Raw genomic sequence first — 20,557 nt, forward strand, 5'->3', positions numbered from 1 at the left:
CGGTCATGACCCACTCTCTCCTCAGCCCTGGTGTGGGCAGTGCACAGTTAGTGCACAAGGTAGTTTAGAGGCTTCTGGGAGAGTCTGCTGTGAAGGCTCGGAGGTTGCTCATGCTTGCCAGCTCTGCTGAAATGAAGCTGGTTAGAGATGCGGTCTGCGGGACCAGCCGGGCAGCCCCGTTTTGTCTGAGGTTGCTGCCAGACCAGGCCCAGGTTGGCTGCATCTGAAAGAGTCTTTCTAAGGTTTCCAGTATCAGATGAGTTCTCAGCAGGAAGCTGCCACAGGTGTTTATTCCTGGGTATCCCTGGCTTCCAGCCAGGGCATAGCCAGAGTCATTGAGCCTGTCCTTTCTTTTTTTTAATTTTATGGAAGTACAGTTGATTTACAATGTTGTGTTAATTTATGCTGTACAGCAAAGTGACACAGTTATACGTATATATGTTCTTTTTCATATTCTTTCCCATTATGGTTTATCACAGGATATTCAATATAGTTCCCTGTGCTATACAGTAGGACCTTGTTGTTTATCCATCCTAAGCCTGTGCTTTCTTAACCCAGAGCGTTTGCACCTCAGGCTTCAGGGCCCCTCATAGACTGGTTTTTGCCCCTGCAGTGCCCCCTCCTCCTTTTCCTCCTTCCCTTCCTCCTACCCTTCTCCTCCTCCTTCTTCCTGGGTCTCTGCTTCTGTCTGCATATGCTCTCTCTCTGTCCTGTGCACACACAGCTTCTGCCCCTTCAGATACTCTGGCTCAGAACTTCCTCTTGCCTTTGTTTCTTGGCATCTCTTGATTGCAGCTTCTGCCCTCACCACTAATTGCCTTAGTCACTGAAGTCTCCCATGTTGGATCCAACAGAAATCTGAGCGGCCTAGCCCATCATGTGACACTGGATCATGTAGTCATGGCCACCCTGGTCTGTTCATGTCTGCCCTGGGGGGGGCAGAATTACATGGTTCAGAGCTTCACTGCCGCCCTTCAACAGAGCCATGGGCCAGGGAGACACAGTGCTCCTGCTGGAACTCATGGTCCATGGATGTCTCAATCCTGGAGCCCTGCACACCTGTGAGCCCAGGCCTGCTCCATGCCGGGCAACAGGATACAGATGAGGGAGCTGTCATTCATTCATAGACCCCAGTGACACATACAGTTTAGGAAGAAATGACTTTATGAAGGCAACATATTTTGCTTTTAAAAGGAAACACATTTCTGTAATTTTTAACACTCAGCCTCCAACTTTAATTAGCTCTTCCTGCTCCACAGAGTACTTTGACACAGTGAGCATGCACCGACAGTAGGTTTCCTGTGTGTGAAGCTCACAGCTACACTGTGCTGGAGTCAGGGCAGGTATATGGGGTGAAGTGACCTGTCCAGGGTGGCACATGGAGTGATGAGGGCAGGCCTAGGATCTAGGCATCCTGGACTTGGGCTCCTTCCCTGCTTGGCCCTCCTCTCATGCACCCTGTCGCACTCTGCACTCCCTCCGCCACCAAAGCTCAGTCCTTTAGAGAAATCCTTGGTCCTGTTTAGGCTGGCCCTGCTCAGTCTTAACATTTGGTGCCTTTTCTGTAGGTAACTATGTTAATCTCTTGGCCAGAATTGATGGTGTTTTGGTGATCAGGGCTTACACGCCTGTGTCCAGTGATGAGGATCTAGGCTTTGTGGACTTAATTATGAAGGTAAATGATGCCCGCCATGTCCAGCTGCCTCACCGTCACAAGCTTGTTCAGGGTGGTGGGCGGAGAAGGGGCACGTGCCCTGGACAGCGCTTCCCAGCGGTGTCATTTAACAGTGAAGCTGTTGACCTAGTGAAGTCTTCAGGTGTTGCTTAGAGCAACCGTGAGTGCAGAGGATTTGCTCCTCATGGTTTCTGGTAGCAAATGTATTCTTGAGTTGTGTGTGGCTGTGGCCTCGGGGCTGAAGGTGTGAAAACCGTGCTGCCTTATTTTTCAGATCTACTTCAAAAATGTACACCCTAATCATCCAGAAGGGGGGAAGATGACTCAGTACTTGGAGAACATGAAAACTGGGGACACCATCTTTTTTCAAGGGCCATCTAGGCGCCTGTTCTATCATGGGTCAGGTACTGGGGGGTTCACACTGGGCCTCCAGCTAGGAGGAAGAAGATGCCTATGGTTGTTCCATTGTTCTAGAAAGCTCCTCAGATTTGAGTCACATGGACTTGTCCTTGAAGTCTTCATACATTCATTCACACACCCACTTTATGAGATTATAAGCTTCATGAAGGTAAGGGAGTGATTTGGTGTTTCCTCATCACTGTATCTCCAGCCCTTAGTGGAAATTTCAGAAAATACAGAAGCATATAAATAATTTACTTCTTTTTTTGTTTGCTCTATACATGCTATATATTCACAATTATATATATATTGTTTTTCATTTTTAGTTTTTTTTACTCAACATTACTACACAGGCATTTTCTTCTCATTAAAACTCTTGATAAATATTTTCATCAGTCTATATCAAGTCGCACCATCATTACTAAATCTCCTCCATTCAGGTTGTTTTCAGTTTTCACAGTTATAAATGATACAGTGATGAATAATTGTGCCTAGGCTTAGATTGTTTTGTTAAACAGAATCCCAGAAGTGGAATTGTTGGGACAAGGATCGTGACGAGTTTTAAGGTCCAGGTCTTGTGTGCAGCATCTCTGAGCCTGCAGCAGATCTTTTGGCTTTGTGCACTTTCCCCAGCGGAGGCTACAGCCTCTATCTTCCTCTGCTGTAGCTCTCCAGTGCCGTAGATTATATATATCGTGTCATATATCATTCCCTGCAGGAGATCCTGGGCCAGTCCGGTTTGCCTTGCCTGGCGCTCAGAGTGGATGCAGGAGCTGGGCTGGGACCCCCAGTGTTCAGACACAGCCTTCCAGCTGGAGGGCAGTCACCCAACGCCTCCCTTCACAAGAGGGCGTTTGTTGTGTCGGAGCCTCAGCAGAACTCTGGCCCAGAGGCTGCAGGGAGCCCTCAGGCTAGAGTGGGGTGGCCGGGGCAGGACCGTGCTGACCTGTGTGCTGAGTCTGGGGAACAAGCAGGACGCCCTGGAGGGGTGAGGCTCACGTTGCTTCTTTTCTAGACAGAGGAGGAGATCTTGGTGAGCAAGGAGCTTGAAGAAGTTGCCAGAACTCACCCAAAGCAGTTCAACCTGTGGTACACCCTGGACGGGCCTCCTGTTGGTACGGTCCCCGTTGTCCCCACCGTGGGTCAGCTCCAACCCTTGACCCAGTCAGCGGCCAGTCCCTGGGTTGGTTGGTTGGTGGGTTGGCTCTGGGCTGGGTGGCTGAGGCCTTGGACTATGTCTCTACTTGGGAAATGCAGGAATTTGAGGGAGAGAGGATTTGGGATGACCTGCTTGTAAGGGCAGTAGAGGGTAGGTGTCCGATATCTCAGCAGCACTCCACGCACTACTCTGAAGGTCAGGGGGCACCCTGAGGCCCCAGACCACCCTGAACACCCACTCCACACGGCATCCCACGGAGCCATCACTCACACTGCCTCCTGTACGGCCACTGACCCTCCCACCCCGCACCCCGCACCTCACCTAGGACAGCAGTCCTCATAAGCTGAGCCCCAGCCGGCCCCGGCCACCAGGCCGCCACCGCGCACGCCGCACCCCACAGGGCCCTCACGCCGCAGGCTGCCTCTCCCACCCAGCGCTGAGCTGTGCCTGCCTCGTCATACAGCTCACTGCCCAGCAGAGGGCGCCACCCAAACGAGCCAGTCCCCAAACAACCGCAGTGCCCTCTGCCCGGCACAGCTCCTGCTCCCTGCCTCGATTCAAGTCGCACCCGGGTGCATCTGTCTTACGGTGGCGTTCACCCGCGCCGGTGCTTACAGCAGGCGGACACCAGCCAGGGACTCAGAGCCCCAGCAGTGAGCCTGGGGTCTGGGGTAAATACTGAAAAGGGCTCCCTGGGCCCCCAATGTCCTCTACTCCCAGCTTTCTGCGGAGAGCAGTAGTGCAGATGCCTAAGCCTTGGCGAGTAGCCTTGTGTCCCTCTCCCTGGCGTGGGGGAGGGCGGGCGGGCGGGCAGGGGGCCTGGGGTCAGGGATGCAACCTGGCCCCCGCAACAGCCTTTTTCTGCTTAATCTCAGGCTGGAAGTACATCTCAGGCTTTATTACTGAGGACACGATCAAGGAGCATCTCCCTCCTCCTGGGAGGTTCTCGTTCATCCCGGCGTGTGGCCCACCACCCCTGATCCAGAGAGCCGCGCACCCTAACTTGGAGAAACTGGGTTACAACAAGGACATGATTTTCACCTACTAATGCCTCCCTTGCTCTTAGCAAATTTGCCTGGTTCTGTTCATGTTTCACGGTGAGCTCAGCTTCACCGTGTTATACTGGGAAGTGTTCAAAGTCCCTCGTAATGCATCCTTGCGTACGCTGGTGCTCCTTCCTCTCTTTTGGTGTGGGGCTAAGAAAAAGGCTCAGGAGACTGAAGATAAAGTAGCTTCTGAGGCCTCCTTGCTTGAAGGAATTCCATTTCAGTATCTTTTTCCATAGTTTAGTGAAATAAAATTCAGTGCAAAGCAGATAGCCATTGAGTATGGCTCTGTGGGGGACCTGCTAGACAGGTAGAAGGCCTTGGCCTGCCCCATGTGTGAATTGGCATCTTGTGTCCTTGGGGGGTCACAATGGTCAAAAATACTGGGGCAGAACTCCAGGAGAATCCAAGGGGGCTCGTGTCAACTCCCAATTTCTCTTGAACCCCTTTCTAGAGTGTTGTTTTTAAGGTCACACCTATCAGAGGGCTCAGGCACCCTCCATGTGCACTCTTTCTTCTCTTGTAGGAGACCATTGAAATGGAAATGGTGTTAAAAATACACATCAGGGCAGTAGTCAAGGTGGGCTCCAAGAATCCTGGACTCCCTGCACTTTACACCACAAATGGAGGTAAGGGGTGCTTCTTTGTTAAGGATCCTCTAAATGCCAGGCCCAATTCTGGTGTGGTCAGGTAGGGGTGGTTAGTACAGAAGCTTCTGAACTTGCAAACAAAATTAGGTTCCTGAGGCTATTCCTTAAATCCTTCATATTTATTGCAAAGGGTATAAGTGTTCACTATCACCATCTGTTGTTTGTGGTCAGGATGACATGCTGTTGCTTTGTTATCTGTGAGTGGATAAAACCACTTCTGCTCTTGATTTTTTTTATTACTTCTGCTCTTGAAGTATAGTTGATTTAATTTGTTTCAGGTGTACAGCAAAGTGATTCAGTTGTGTGTTTGTGTGTGTGTGTGTGTGTGTGTGTGTGTATATATATATGTATTCTTTGTCAGATTCTTTTCCATTATAGGTTTTTACAGGATATCGCATATAGCTCCCTATGCTATACGGTAGATCTTTGCTATTTTATATATAGTGGTGTGTATCTGTTAATCCCAAATTCCAAATTTATCCCTTCCTTCCCTTTCCCCTTTGGTAACCGTAAGTTTGCTTTCTATGTCTGTGAGTCTATTTCTGTTTTGTGAATAAGTTCATTTATATCATTTTTCTAGAATGCACGTATAAGTGATATATGATATTTCTCTTTCTCTTACTTCATTTAGTATGTTGCTGCAAATGGCATTATTTCATCATTTTTTATGGCTGAGTAATATTCCATTCATCTGTTGATGGACATTTAGATTGCTTCCATGTTTGCCTTGTGTAAATAGTGCTATGAACACTGGGGTGCATGTATCCTTTTGAATTAGAGTTTTCTCCAATATATGACCAGGAGTGGGATTGCGGGAACATATGGCAACCCTATTTTTAGTTTTTTGAGGAACCTCCATACACTTCTCCATAGTGGCTGCAGCAATTTACATTCTGAGCAACAGTGTAGGAGGGTTCCCTTTTCTCTACACCCTCTCCAGCATTTATTATTTGTAGATTTTTTGATAATGGCCATTCTGACCAGTGTGAGGTGGTACCTCATTGTAGTTGTGATTTGCATTTCTCTAATAATTAGTGATGTTGAGCATCTTTTCATGGGCCTGTTGGCCTTTTGTATGTCTTCTTTAGAGAAATGTCTGTTTAGGTCTTCTGCCCATTTTTTTGATTTTTTTTTTTTTTGATATTGAGCTGTATGAGCTGCTTGTATATTTTGGAAATTAAGTCCTGTCAGTTGCATCATTTGCAAATATTTTCTCCCATTCTGTAGGTTGTCTTTTTACTTTGTTTATGGTTTCCTTTGCTGTGCAAAAGCTTTCAGGTTTAATTAGATCCCGTTTGTTTATTTTTTCTTTTGTTTCCATTACTCTAGGAGATGGATCCAAAAAAGTATTGTTGCGATCTATGTCAAAGACTGTCCTGCCTATGTTTTCCTCTAGGAGTTTTATAGTATCTGGTCTTACATTTAGGTCTTTAATCCGTTTTGAGTTTATTTTTGTATATAGTGTTAGAGAATATTCTAATTTCATTCTTTTACATGTCAGTGTCCAGTTTTCCCAGCACCATTTATTGAAGAGACTGTCTTGTCTATTCTTGCCTCCTTTGTCGTAGATTAATTGACCATAAGCATGTGGGTTTATTTGTGGGCTTTCTATCCTGTTCCATTGATCTATGTATCATTTTTTTTGCCAGTATCAAACTGTTTTGATTACTGTAGCTTTGTAGTATGGTCTGAAGTCAAGGAGTCTGATTCCTCCAGCTGCATTCTTCTTTTTCAAGATTGTTTTGGCTGTTCAGGTTCTTTTGTGTTTCCGTATGAATTTAAAAATTTTTGTTCTAGTTCTATGAAAAATGCCATCAGTAATCTGATAGGGATTGCACTGAATCTGTAGATTGCCTTAGGTAGTATGGTCATTTAAACAATACTGATTCTTCCAGTCCAAAAACATGGTATGTCTTTCCATCTGTGTCTTCCTCAATTTCTCTCATCAGCCTCCTATCAGTTTTCACAGTACAGGTCTTTTGCTTCCTTAGCTGGGCTTACTCCTGGTTATTTTACTCATTTTGTTGCAATGGTGAATGGGATTATTTCCTTAATTTCTCTTTCTGATATTTCATTGTTAATGTATAGAAATGCAACAGATTTCTGTGTATTAATTTCGTATCCTGCAACTTTACTGAATTCATTGATGACTTCTAGTAGTTTTCTGGTGGTGCCTTTAGTATTTTCTCTGTATAGTATCATGTCATCTGCAAACAGCGATGGTTTTACTTCTTCCTTTCCAATTTGGATTCCTTTTATTTCCTTATCTTCTCTGGTTGCTGTGGCTGGGACTTCCAAAACTATGTTGAGTAAAAGAGGTGAGAGTGGACATCCTGGTCTTGTTCCTGATCTTAGAGGGAATGCTTTTAGCTTTTCACTGTTGAGTATGATGTTAGCTGTGAGTTTGTCATATACGGCCTTTATTATGTTGAGGAATGTACCCTCTATGCTCACTTTCTGGAGAATTTTTTATCATAAATGGATGTTGAATTTTATCAAAAGCTTTTTCTATATCTGTTGAGATTATATGGTTTTTATTCTTCAATTTGTGAATGTGGTATATCACAATGATTGATTTGTGGATATTGAAAAATCCTTGCAGCCCTCAGATAAATCCCCTTGATTATGGTATACAATCCTTTTAATGTATTGTTGGAGTAGGTCTGCTAGTATTTTGTTGAGGAGTTTTGCATCTATGTTCATCAGCAATATTGGTTTGTAATTTTTTTTGATATTTTTGTCTGGTTTTTGTATCAGGGTGACGGTGGCCTCATAGAATGAGTTCAGAAGTGTTCCTTTTTCTCCAATTTCTTGGAGAATAGTTTCAGAAGGATTGGTGTTATCTCTTCTCTAAATGTTTGATAGAATTCACCTGTGAAGCCATCTAGTCCTGGACTTTTGTTTCTTGGGAGTTTTAAAATTACTGATTCTATTTCAGTACTGGTAATCGCCTGTTCACATTTTCTGTTTCTTCCTGGTTCAGTCTTGGGAGATTGTACCTTTCTAAGACTTTGTCCGTTTCTTCTAGCTTGTCCATTTTATTGGCACATAATTGCTCAGAGTAATCTCTTATGATCCTTTGTATTTCTGTGGTGCCAGTTGTAACTTCTCCTTTTTCATATCTAATTTTATGGATTTGAGTCCTCTCCCTTTTTTTCTTGATGAGTCTGGCTAAAGGTTTATCAATTTATCTTCTCAAAGAACAAGCTTTTAACTTCATTGATCTTTGCTATTGTTTTCTTTGTCTCTATTTCATTTATTTCTGCTCTGATCTTTATGATTTCTTTCCTTCTGCTAACTTTGGATTTTGTTTCTTCTTTCTCTGATTGCTTTAGGTGTAATGTTAGGTTGTTTATCTGAGATTTTTTCTTGTTTCCTGAGGTAAGCTTTCATCACTATAAACTTCCCTCTTAGCACTGCTTTTGCTGCATCCCACAGGTTTTGGAATGTTGTTTTCATTTGTCTCCAGGTATTCTGATTTCTTCATTGATCCATTGGTTGTTTAGTAACAACCTCCACGTGTTTGTTTAGTTTTTTTTCTTGTAGTTGATTTCTAGTCTCATAGCCTTGTGGTTGGAAAAGATGCTTGATATGATTTTAATTTTCTGAGATTTGTTTTGTGGCCCAGCATGTGATCCTGGAGAATGTTCCATGTGCATTTGAAAAGAATGTGTATTCTGCTGCTTTCGGGTGGAATGTTCTATAAATATAAATTAAGTCCATTTGGTCTAATGTGTTATTTAAGGCCTGTGTTTCCTTACTGATTTTCTGTCTGGATGACCTGTCCATTGATGTAAGTGGGGTGTTGAAGTCCACTATTACTGTTACTATCAATTTCTCCTTTTATGTTTGTTAGCATTTGCTTTATATATTGAGGTGCTCCTATGTTGGGTGCATATATACTTACAATTGTTATATCTGCTTCTTGGATTGATCTCTTGATCATTACGTAGTGTCCTTCTTGTCTCTTTTAACAGTCTTTAAAGTCTATTTTGGCTGATCTAAATACTGCTACTCCAGGCTTCTTTTGATTTCCATTTGCATGGAATACCTTTTTCCCTCCACTCCCTTTCAGCCTGTATGTGTCTCTAGATCTGAAATGAGCCTCTTGTAGGCAGCAAATGTGTGGCTCTTGTTTTTGTGTCCATTCAGTCACTCTGTGTTTTTTGGTTGGAGAATTTAATCTATTTACATTTAAGGTAATTATTGATATGTTATTGCCAATTGTTTTGGACTTATTTTTGTAGGTCTTTTTTCCCCTTCTTTTGCTCTCTTGTGACTTGACTATCTTTAGTGTGATGTTTGGATTTTTCTATTTTGTATTTCTGTTATAGATTTTTGGTTTGCAGTTACCTTGAGGTTTTTGTATAGCAGTCTATCTGTATATAATTGTTTTAAGTTGCTGATCTTTCAAATGCATTTTAAATATGCTGCAATTGTACTCTCCCCACCCTCACAATTACTCTTTTTGATATATTTTACATCTAATTATTTTGTTTATCCCTTAATTGCTTATTGTGGATACAGATGGTTTTACCACTTTTGTTTCTTAACCTCCCTGCTAGCTTTGTGTGTGACTGATTTCCTACCTTTACTGTATGTTTGCCTTTACCGGTGAGCTGTTTCATTCCATGATTTTCATGTTTCCTGTAGTGGCCTTTTTTTCCCTAGAGAAGTTCCTTTAACATTTGTTGTAAAGCTAGTTTGGTGGTGCTGAATTCTTTTAGCTTTGCTTGCCTCTAAAGTTTTCGATTTCTCCTTCAAATCTGAATGAGAGCCTTGGTGGGTATCTTGGTTGTGTTTTTCCCTTTCAACACTTTATATCTTGCCACTCCCTTCTGACCTGCAGAGCTTCTGCTGAAAATTAGCTGATAGTTTTATGGGCGTTCCTTCATATGTTATTTGTTGCTTTTCCCTTGTTGTTTTAGTATTCTCTCTTTAGCTTTAATTTTTGTCATTTTGATTCGTGTCTTGGTGTGTTTCTCTTTGGGTTAATCCTGTATGGGACTCTGCACTTCCTGGACTTGGGTGACTGTTTCCTTTCCCAGGTTAGGGAGGTTTTTCAGCTATTATCTCTTCTCCTTTTGGGACCCCTATAATGCAAATATTAGTGCAGTTGATGTTGTCCCAGAGGTCTCTTAAACTATCCTCTTTTCATTTTTTTTTTTCTGTTCAGCAGTGGTGATTTCCTCTACTGCCTCATTTTGTCTATGTTGCTATGGATGTGGTTAGTTATGTTTCTCAACCTTGGAGAAGTGGCCCCTGGAGGAGGCATCTTATGCGTCCCATCAGTGCACATCCCTCTTGTCACCCAAGCCATATGCTCTAGGGTTCCCCCTAAGAGAGCTGTGTGGGTCCTTCTGTTGTGGCAGACTGACCATGTAGGCAGTCTGGGAGGCTTGGTTGAGCCCTAGTCTGGTTGGTTGTGAAATCCTAGGGGCCCCTGGGGCTAGCAGTGGCTCACTGGTGGGTGGAGTCAGAGTCCCAAAGACTCTGGGGCTGCTGCCCACCACTAGCAGGTGAAGCCAGATCCTGGGGTTAGTGCCAGATACTGGCAGGCAGAGCTGTTTCCTGGGGTCTCTAGCTGCAGCACCCAGGGACCCCAGAGCTCATCTGTGGAAGGGGCACCAGTTCCTGACACAGTTGAATATGGGGTCCTGTGTGTCCTCAAGGTTGGTCTGCTAGTGGGCAGGGCCAGGGCCCAGCTGGTCCAAGGGTAGGGTCTGGCCTGTGTTGGGGAATCAGGTTTCTTGCTTCAGGTGTCTGCCACCTGGTGGTTGAGGCTGGTCTAGAGGTTTGTGGAGGCTTCCTGGTAGGAGGGGTCAGTGCCTGTCCGCTGGTGAGGGGAGCTGGGTCTTGGCCCTCTGGTGAGCAGGACTGTGTCTAGCAGTGAGCCCAGAGGCAGCTGTGGGCTCTTTAGTCTGTAGCCAGCCTGTCTGCTGATGGGTGAGGCTGTGTCCCCACCTAGTGAGTTGTTTGGCCTGAGGCATCCCAGGCATTGTCACCAGTAGGCTGTTGGGTGGGGCTTGTCTTGGAGCTAATGAGCCAAGATGTCAGCTGCCAACATCAACCATGTTCACTCTCCTGAATGCTCCCCAGTATGGCTGCCACCAGTGTCTCTGTCCCCAGCATGAACTGCCCCCGCCCCCTGCCTCCCAGGAGACCCTTCTAGACCACCAGGTAGGTCTGGCCCAAGCTCTTATCAAATTACTTTTGCTGTGTGTCCCTGTGCATGTGAGATTTGGCATGTGCCCTTTGAGTGGAGTCTCTGTTTCCTATGGGGCTCCTGCAATTAAGCCCCACTGGCCTTCAAAAACAATTGCTCTGGTGGGGCTCATCTTCCTAGTGCTGGACCCCCAGGCTTGGTAGCCTGATGTGGGGCTCAGAGCTCTTGCTCCTGTGGGAGAATCTCTAATATAATTATTCTCCAGTTTGTGGGTTGTCCACCCCAGCAGGGGTGGGGGGGTGTAAATGGGAGTTGATTATGTTGCAAGCCCACCCTTCCTACCTGTTTTGTTGTGGTTCCTTATGTCTTTAGCTGTAGAAGATCCTTTCTGGTAGGTTCCAGTCTTTTTCATTGATGGTTTTTCTGCAGATAGTTGTGATTTTGGTGTGCTCCCAAGGAGAGGAGCTCTGGGTCTTTTTACTCTGCCATCTTGGCTGCTCTCCCCCCTGCTCTTGATTTTGTATAATTCTGATAACAAGCCAGAAATTCTGTGGGGATTTTGTTCTCCAAGTTACAGATGTAGAAACTGAGGCTTAGAGATGAAATTATTGTCCCCAGGTCATTCAGCCAGTAGGTGGCAGGGCTGGGCTTCAAACCTGAGCTTAACTCCAAGTTGTTCCCTTTTTGCAAAAACTGGCATAGTAGCAGCATTGCTTGAACTTGGTGTCACTGGGTTTCTTACACACGTGTATGTGCGTTGGAGGGTGGGGCAAAGGGATACAGGAGAGAGGGGAACATGGCTTGAGAGAATTCTGTGAAGTACAGCTGTGTAGTGCCCATGGGGTGGCCTAACACAGGACGTCTCTCAGATGGCCAGTGGGGGTGGGGGGAGGCGGCAGCAGCTTAGCCTTCGTCTGTCCACCTGTTGAGCTCATCCTTAGTGAGTTCCCTACTCAGAGAAAGACACAATGCTGGGCACTGCACATCTAAGGTCCTACCCTCAGATGTTTTTCTTAAACACAAATCACAACCGTGCTTGTCCCCTGCTTTAAACCTCTCACTCCTTTCACTAGTCCGTATCCGGACACCCTGTGTCTCCAAGATAAATTCTAGGAGCCTGGCTTACAAAGCCTTTCTTGATCTGGCTCCAGCTGACCTCACCAGATTCTTCCTTCCTTGGGCCTCCCACTCTGACCCCATTCTCTGGCCCACTGGTTCTTAGCTAGAGGTGATTTTGTCCCTCAGCAGAAGTCGGGAGACATTTTTGGTTGTCCCAACTAGAGGGGGTGCTGTTGGCATCTAGAGGGAGAGGCCAAGGATGCTGCTAAACATCCAAGAGCACACAGGACAGCCCCCAGCACAATGACTTACCCAACGCCAAATGACAGCAGTGCAGAGGTCAAGAAATTCTGCTCTCATCATACTGACTTCGGGTACTTCCTTGGATGTGCTGGGTTGTTTCAGGTCCGTCTGCCTGGAGTGCCTTTCCCCTCTGGCATACTTGAGGAACCTGATTCATCTTTCAAAATTCAAGTAGCACCTCTCCTTGGAGGCTTTTCAGTCCCTGTCCCCAGCCCTCCATTAAAAATGACAATTTGCTCTTTGGGGCTGTAGGCACTTCTATTGGAGCATCTGTAACGTTCAGCACACTCTTGTCTGAAACAGATCTGTTCTCCCACACTGGACCATCCAACACCCTCAGGCAAGGACCTTGACATTCACGCCCGTAGCCCCAGTGCTCCTTAGCCCAGAAGGGAAGGTACTCAACCTGCACATACGAGGGAATGAGCGGATGGAGAACTTAGCATCATGGATCTCCTGGGCCATCAGAGGGCTAGGATTGGGTCTTAACTCCTGTCTGTACGGGAACCCATCCATAGCAGGTGCTCAGTGAGTTTGTGTTGAGGATAGGTGTGGAAGGGGAGAAAGATGACACATTACTTCAAGGTGAGCCAGGAAGTGCTCGGGCTCAAGGTCAGCACCGTGGGACAGAGACCTCCAACCCTAACAAACACCAGTGAAGGCTTCCTGAAAGAGGCTGGGGCTGTTGTGGACCTCAGCAGGCAGGATTCAGCTTTGTGACAGGGACTAGGAGAAAAATACATTCCACGGTGAGGGAAAGGCAGGAGCACAGGCTAGAGCGTGGAATGCTGAAGATTCAAAAGGGTCTTGGGTGCTCAGGCTTTTGAACGCTAATCTGTGGTAGTTGTGGAACTGAGTTCTTAGCAGGTAACAGGATGAAACAGTGCTTTGGGAAGGTCCCTCTGGGGATGGGGTGGCGAACACCTGGAGGGGACTGACTGGAAAGGAAGGGTGAAGGACCAAGTAGGAGACCCACCATGGAAATTAGACGAGAGATGAGGCCAGAGCTAGAGCCGCCGCAGGGAGGACGAAGGGCCATAGCTAAGGGGGAAGGCTGGTTGGGAGGGAGTTGTGTGGCCGATACCTCTCCCTGAGGTAGGGCATACCTGAGATGTGTTGCGGTGGAAATGTTGATTTGGGTGCCTGAGGGCCTTCCTCGGGGTGGCGGGGAGAGCGAGGTGCTGTTTGATCAGACAGTTGCCTCTGAGGCTGAGAAGGGAAAGGCTTCGAAGACGCCTCTGCTCAGATGCTGGGAGGCCCCGCAGCCCTGAGAACCTGAGACACCATTGCAGACAAGGGTAGCTTGAGGGCAGCGGGAAGGGAGTCCATTACTCCTTCCCTGCTGTCACTCCAGCCAGATTCCTGGGAAAGGAAATACAATACGTGTTTCTGTATGGAAGCAGGCCAGGAGGGGGCTTCCTACCACTTTGCTCAGAACATTCAGAATTATTTTTCCAGCAAAGCTTTTATGACTCACAGCCCTTCCCCTTTGGTTTAAGAACCCCCAGCTGTCACCAGGGATGGCGTGAGTCATTGAGTCTGTGCTGGCATCTCATCACCCTCCCCACAAAAGTGGTCTACAGTCCACGTATAAAAGTACAAAAGGTATAAAAGCACAATGAAGAGCACAGCACAGTTGAAAACATGTGGGCCACCTCCTGGACATCTGTTCCACAGCCCCGCTTTGTCCCGTCAGCACCCATGTTGGAGATGTCCTGTAGCCCAGCCTGGGCTCTGCGGGTGGCCATGGGCCAGCTCCCCATCGAAGCAGACTCAGGCCCTCACACGTGCCTCTCCGGGCTGCCAGCGATAAGACAGTCATCACCAGTCCTCAGAGTTGGGAGCGGCCAGGTGGGAGTCGGTCAGCAGCTGGTCCTGGCTGAGCATAGTCTGAAAGGACACAGCCGAAGGCACTGTTCAACAGCGTTTTGGTCAAGGCTGCCCTGCGGCCACGATGTGGGAAGCAGCAGGGCACTGGGTGTGGCCCTGACTCCAGCACCCTGTAAGTTCATGGTGTCCCAGGGACCCCACGTGTTGGGTCAGAATAGACAACACTATCAACAATAAATTGCTCCTACCTTTAGAAGTAAAGTTGCTATTTCAAGGCCACCAAAGGCCTATAGAAGTGATAAGGGCAAGGCTGGGTAGATTCATTTCAGTGTGTGAGCCAAGAAAAAAACAAATTGAAAACAGTGATCTTATTTGGATTCGGGGAGACCCCCCCCAACCCCCGCGCCCACCTCCTTGACCATCTTGCCCTTGGATACAGCCTTCATTACCTGCCTCAGTAAATCAGCAAAGGCCTCAACGGGCTGGATGCTCTGGCCGCTGGGCTCAGTGCTGGGGCCGTCTAGGAACTGTGAGGCCCTGCAAGGCACAGGGCCTCAACAACGTAAATCTTTTTTGTGACTGGCCTTTTACTGCCAGCTCCGGGCTGCCTAGCGGCCTTGCAAGGAGGATATTAGGGAAGCCAGGGTCCGGAGAGACAGTGACTTGCCCGAGGTCCCAGACAGGGACCAGGTCAGCCTCCCTCCAGAGTGGCTCCTCTGCCCTGGTCCAAGCTGCTTCATATGGTATGGCTTGTCCCCACTGGACATGCCAGGATGTGCTCACGTGCCTGTGGTGTCCATGAAGCCAGAGGCGTGATAGGAAATATGTGTCTCACGGATGCAGAGGGCAGAGCAGTGGCCACCAAGCCAGGGGCGAGGCCTGGGCTTTGGGCTGACGAGGCAGGTGACCCAGAGCTGCTGAGCATCTTGGTTTCCTCACCAGCCTTGGGCCTGGGAAGAGGGCCTGAGACCTAGCACACCTTAGCTGGTTTCAGCTCAAGGCTGGCAGCAGGCCAACAGAGAAGGCCTCTGGGCTGCTTTCCGTCTTGCCTGGTTCAGGCCCCAGCCCCAGCCCCCAGCCCCATCTGCTCTCCGCCAGCAGAGGCCCTGCTGCCACAGGCTCTGGAGTAGGCACGGGGGCTGCCCCAGCACCACCCCAAGCTCCCGGGGCCTCCCCAGCACCTGTCCTACTGTGGAGAGAGGGTCAGAGTCCTACCGTGAGGCGGTGAATGTCTTGGGAGAGGAGCCCTATCTGCGTCAGGGTGCCTTCCGAAGGTGCCATCTGTAAAATGGGCAGCAGCCTGGTCAGCACATGTGGACTGAGCTCGTGGTTCGCAGAGGTGGCATGCAAGTCCTAGCCTGCTCAGGCGTGCTCCCCAGGCGAGCGGGCAAGGAGTGGGCCAGGCCCTGAGGAGTGACGGGTGGAGCATATGCTGCTTCCGTCCCTGGGGAAAGGCAGAGCCTCCAGTGTCCCACACCATCACACACACACTCTCCTTCGTCCCCACCCCGGCGCCGGCACTAAGGGGACACAGGAGCAGGGCACAGACGGGCCCTGTCAGAGCAGCCCTTTAGCACAGGTACAGTGCTCCAGCTATTTCCAGGAGCAGAGAGTGGCAGGGATGAAGGCCTTCAGGATGCTGAACACACTGAAAATTTCCGGCAGCAGCAGGACCCCAGACACTGATGTCCCAGTATAGGCATAGCTAGGCATCCTTAGGGAGCTGCCAGGGCGTCCTCACTCCTAGGAACCTCCCTCCTCTCCTTCTCAGGCAAGTGCTGGCCCGCTCCTTCTTCCCTAAACCTATTTGGACATTGTAGATTTGCCCTTTGAGGGCATTGAGCATAATCATTTTATAGGTGGGAAAACTGGGGCCCACAAAGTGATACAGGCCTTGCTTGAGGCTGCACAGAGAACTAGTGACATAACAATTCCATGCAGGGTTTGAAAGCAGGCACATGCGGAGATTCTCCCACCAGGACACGATAAGAAACAAGGGACAAAGCCCGCCCTGACTGTGGCTTGAAACTGCAGTGCCCAGGTATCAGCCCCGGGGAGCACCTGTCATTCAGTGGTCCCGGCCCTGGGATCAAACAGCAGCCTTGCCAGCTGGCAAGCCTGTGCCCTTATCTCTTGCTGGCTGGACTTCAGGGGAGGCTGGGAGGCCATGGCCTGAGACTGCTGGTAGTTTAAGCAGCAAATCTTCACATCGCCTCCATCTGGGACAGAATCAGAGTGTTCAGACTGGGGTCATGAGGCCCTGCCCCATCCACCAGACAGTTACGATGCTGCCGTCGTGCTTCTGCAGACGAGGCCCGGGAACCCAGCAGAGCCAAAAGCTGCGCTGGGACTAACTGGGATCTCACGAGCAGGAGCCCAGACTGGCAGGTGTGTCCCTCCCCCTGTCCTTGGCCAGGCCAGGCCAGTCTGGAAGACCCATTACCAGTTAGTCAGCCTCTAAATCAGGAGGACAGGTCTGTTCCAGCTCCGCCAACACAGAGCAGCCCCCACGGGGTTACAGGCCCAGCACGGTCAGTCACAGCAGAGCTGGCACAACACGTGAAAGAACAGAGGGCCTTTCCAGCAAGGCCGCCTGGTCTCCCCACGCCGCCTTCGCTAGGTGGCCCATCCTGCTGGAATGGAAACCAACCTCGGGGTCTGCACGACAGATGTGACCTCCAGTCAGGATGAGAGACACAAAGTGCCTCTCAGCTTCACACCGGGCAGTGGAGCCTGAAGCAAGGCCACAGACCTCCAAAGGATGGGGGTCCCTCCTTGCTCCAGCCCCCTCACCCAGGACACCCACAAATCCTGACCCAGCTCAGCGGTGAGCGGCGTTGGCTCTCGAACTGCACGATGAGCAGCACTCCATCTCTAGATGCGCCCAACTCACTTCCCTGGACAAGATTAAAGATATGCTGTGCAGTTTGCTTTCTACATAAATATGGGTTTTATTACCAGAAGGAAGCGACTGCCTCTGAAGGAAGGCACAACAGTTCCATTGTCACTGGGGCAGAAGTTCCTGCTGCTGTCCCTTCAGCCTCAGCCAAAACTGTGGTCACAGGCCTAAGGCACTTGGGATTGCCCTCAACGGGGGCACAGCCGAGGGGCCTGAGAGCTGAGCCTCTCGGGATTGTCCGTGGTCTCTGGACCTGTGTCCAAGCTCAGGTATTGCCACTGGTGCTGAAGGTAGACATTCAGACTTACTGAAAACGTACAAGCATCTTTAAGTGTCTTTCCTCCTGAGTCCCCAAGGCTGGCCCCTTAGCAAAGATGCAGCTCCATACCCGGCCACCCTCAGGATTTGGAGAAAGACTGGCCCACGGGTACACAATGGCTGGAATGTTCTCTGCAAGTCATGCACATACACAGGGGGTGAGGTGCAGTTACATGGTGACATACACGGAGTTACTGTGAGCTCTCAGGACGCACAGACAGTACAGGTGACAAAGGCATCAGCTAATCTGTCCCACCTGGTCCAGCCCATCCAGTTCAGGGGCATCGAGGGGGCTGAGGCCCTGGTAGCCAATACAGACCCTGTGACTGTCACCGACACTGTTGCTGGGCTCCATTGGGCAAATGTAGTCTGTCGATTCATCAAACTTCTTTTTTCTTATGTTTCCAAAATGTGAAAATCCCAGTTTCCTTGGCTAAAACACAGCAGATGCAAGATTATGAGAAAGAGATTATCAAGCTAGTGTGCAGCTACTACTGACAATACATTTTAGAACAGGCCGACGAGGAAAGGAATAAGGCAAACTGCTTCTAGAAAAACTCGTAACAAAATAGAGCCCCTGTAAGCAATTGCCCTTCTGGGGAGAAGCCAACAGATAAATCATCGTGAGCAAGCAGAGCTGCTCCTCCAAGACTCCGTGCCTGAAACTCTTGCCCTGCTGTCCCACTAGTGACGTTCACATTCCCCAGGGGGAATGGGGATTCCCAGAGGGTGCCGCAGTCTGTACAGAGGCTGAGCTCAGAGGACTTGGCGTCACACGTGGAGCACTCCCTGCCTTCTGTTCACAGCACCTTGGGAAGCCACACGGACAGCCCTAGGTGGCCCTTCCTCCCTGCTCCAGCTTTGTCCTGAGTTGGCAGGACAGCTCAGGCAGGTGGAATGGGCTTTGTGGGATTTAGAGCCCCAGTGAGCGGCGCTGGTGCTTGGATGACCTCGGGACCTCTGGATGGCTGTGTGCTGGCCACCTCCACAGCACAAGGTGAGCACGGCTGGCTACCCACAGGGACACTCCTTACGTTGGCAAGACAGCTTAGACCAGGACCCCACATGGCATGTGGAATGCAGATGGGTCTGACCAAAGGGAACCCACATTCGGGAACTTGTCTGCTTTGCACAGTGAGTCAAGGCAGCATTGGAAGAGAGGACCCGATGCTGCCTGTATGTCATTTCTGTGTAAAGAAACCTGCACACCCTTGGACTCAAGAGTGGCCGGGAACTGGGCTAACAAAGAGTAACAGAAAATCAGACCGAAGGTAGAAACCAAGGCAGAAGCCAAGAGAGCCTCCTTGTCCAGGCAGCCCACTTGGGTTTGGCTCCAGGCGCTGGGTCAGCTGCTACACAACTCAAGGGCCAGAAGGCAGGCCCCTGTGGCCACCCCAGAAAGGGCCTGGCAACTCACCCGGACTTTGGCTGTGGTGGTCAGTGGCGTGTACGCAGGTGAAGTCATTTTCTCTCGCTTCTCCTGCTCAGCCTCAGGGCCAATCAAGGCATTGAATTTGGTGGTCAGATGGCGTCTGAGGAGTGTCTTTTGTGGTGGGATATTGAGAAGCATGGCCAGGGTGTCCCCAGTGAAGCGTGGCTCCAGGATCTAAGAAGAAACCACAGACAAGCCACCCAGTGGCGACCACCAGTGGCTCTAGGTGATGACACTGAGAAACAGGCCCCCAGGAGCCCGGGCGGCCCCAGGGCAGGGGCTGACGCTCATCCACTTGTCCTGTGTCCCCCTCCCCTCTGTCTCCCTGGCACGGGGCCCGGCTCTGTGACCGACCAGCAGAGAGCTGTGCCCTCTTAGATAAGGCTGTCTCCCAGGGTCTACTCTGGAGGACATCTGAGCCACCCCTTCCTCCTTTCCCTGCTGGCTTTGCCACTTGACAGATGAGTGCTGATGCAGATCGTATCATGACAAGCAGGAGGGTACATTTTGGTGGCCTCCCCCTCCCTCCCAAGCCCTGTGTCCCTCCAGCAGCAGGTGGAGCTTCCTGGTTAACAGGCAGTTCTCACGCAGCCCCTTTTTCCCGGACTCCTCTGGGTCTGTGGCTTGGGAAGTCTTTCCAGAAGCCATCTTGTTTGCATGAAATCTAGTAATTCTCAGCCACAAATGATCAAATTCTACTTTGAGACTTCAATTTATGCAAGGGGTTCAGATGAAGTATCAACATTTCTTACTGGGATGCCTGTCTAGCCCTTAAGACATCAGTGTCTGAATACCCCAGGTGTCACCGAGGCAGGTGGACCAGCCCAAAGAGCCACTCACAATGAGACCTCCATGGACGCCACTCCCACGAAGGTTGGGCGCATATTCCGCCAGGTCCACGGACCGCAACCATTCCATCACCCTGTGGTTGGACCACTGCACAACTTCTGAAGGAGAAAGGTTACTCTGTAAGAGGGAGAAGGAGAGTGCAGAAGTTAGGCCTACAGGTCCTACCAGGGTCCTCTGTGGAACCACTCCCTGTGAGTAAGCCGGCCTCGAATGCCTTGCCGAAGACAATCCTTAACGCCTACGGACCCAGGCCTCCAGGCCAGCTGCCTGAGAGCCCTCCCAGTTTCCAAGAAATAAAGCTCTCACTGAACTTGCATGCTCTTCTACACTGAGATATCTGATTCCAGAATCCCGTTACTCCCTGACTCTGGTTACTTTGGGACTAACACATGAAAGCATGGGGTTATTCATTCAGTGATTCAACACAACTTTAAAGAGGACTATCAGTTACACGCTGAGTGTTCTATAGAATCAGGATCTCACTGGCATGGCCCAATGTTCTGGGAGAACACATGTTATGATACTTATACCTAAGTACCCTCAAGGGGCACCTGGGTCTTCAAAATGCCCAGCACCATGCCTACCATATAGAAGGTTCAAACTGTGTTTGTGCAACAGGGAGAAGAGAGGGTACGGAGAGCAGAGAGACGAATTTTTAATCCCCCGGAAAGCTGAGTTACTCTTACAGCAGGGTTAGTCTTAGCTCCCATGAACATGGGAGACGGGGCGTGACTGACAATTCTGTAGCTTTGGGGCCCACCCAGAACGCCGA

General features: G+C 49.2%; 2 protein-coding genes and 1 long non-coding RNA gene across 38 annotated transcripts in view; 1 reads left to right on the forward strand and 2 right to left on the reverse strand.

Moving 5' to 3' along the window:
* Positions 1-4,244, forward strand: part of CYB5R2 (cytochrome b5 reductase 2) — a 22,325-nt gene extending 18,081 nt beyond the window's left edge. The window contains exons 4-7 of one of the 3 annotated variants that reach the window (XM_082341674.1): positions 1,569-1,675; positions 1,950-2,079; positions 3,090-3,189; positions 4,109-4,244. In XM_082341674.1, coding sequence (XP_082197800.1) covers positions 1,569-1,675; positions 1,950-2,079; positions 3,090-3,124 — 272 coding nt within the window. In that variant the 3' untranslated portion in view covers positions 3,125-3,189; positions 4,109-4,244. Of the gene's footprint in view, positions 1-1,568; positions 1,676-1,949; positions 2,262-3,089; positions 3,190-4,108 lie in introns of those variants that run through there. The other 2 variants (XM_082341675.1, XM_082341673.1) reach the window with 2 other exon arrangements.
* On the reverse strand, positions 2,525-12,460 carry LOC309605631. The gene is made up of 2 exons (XR_014231457.1): positions 11,438-12,460; positions 2,525-3,085 (listed from the first exon to the last, which is right to left on the reverse strand). It is a non-coding gene; the product is annotated as an uncharacterized lncRNA (long non-coding RNA).
* Positions 12,461-12,466: 6 nt separating this feature from the next.
* The window catches only part of PPFIBP2 (PPFIA binding protein 2), a 152,143-nt gene continuing 144,052 nt past the window's right edge, over positions 12,467-20,557 (reverse strand). For 17 of the 34 annotated variants that reach the window (XM_082341437.1, XM_082341441.1, XM_082341436.1 and 14 more), the window contains 5 exons: positions 19,777-19,902; positions 18,922-19,110; positions 17,761-17,937; positions 15,503-15,568; positions 12,467-14,347 (listed from right to left, as the gene is read on the reverse strand). In XM_082341437.1, coding sequence (XP_082197563.1) covers positions 14,279-14,347; positions 15,503-15,568; positions 17,761-17,937; positions 18,922-19,110; positions 19,777-19,902 — 627 coding nt within the window. In that variant the 3' untranslated portion in view covers positions 12,467-14,278. The other 17 variants (XM_082341445.1, XM_082341451.1, XM_082341452.1 and 14 more) reach the window with 15 other exon arrangements.

This window comes from Balaenoptera borealis (genome assembly GCF_965194805.1).
Source record: "Balaenoptera borealis genome assembly, chromosome: 11".
NCBI lineage: Eukaryota > Metazoa > Chordata > Mammalia > Artiodactyla > Balaenopteridae > Balaenoptera > Balaenoptera borealis.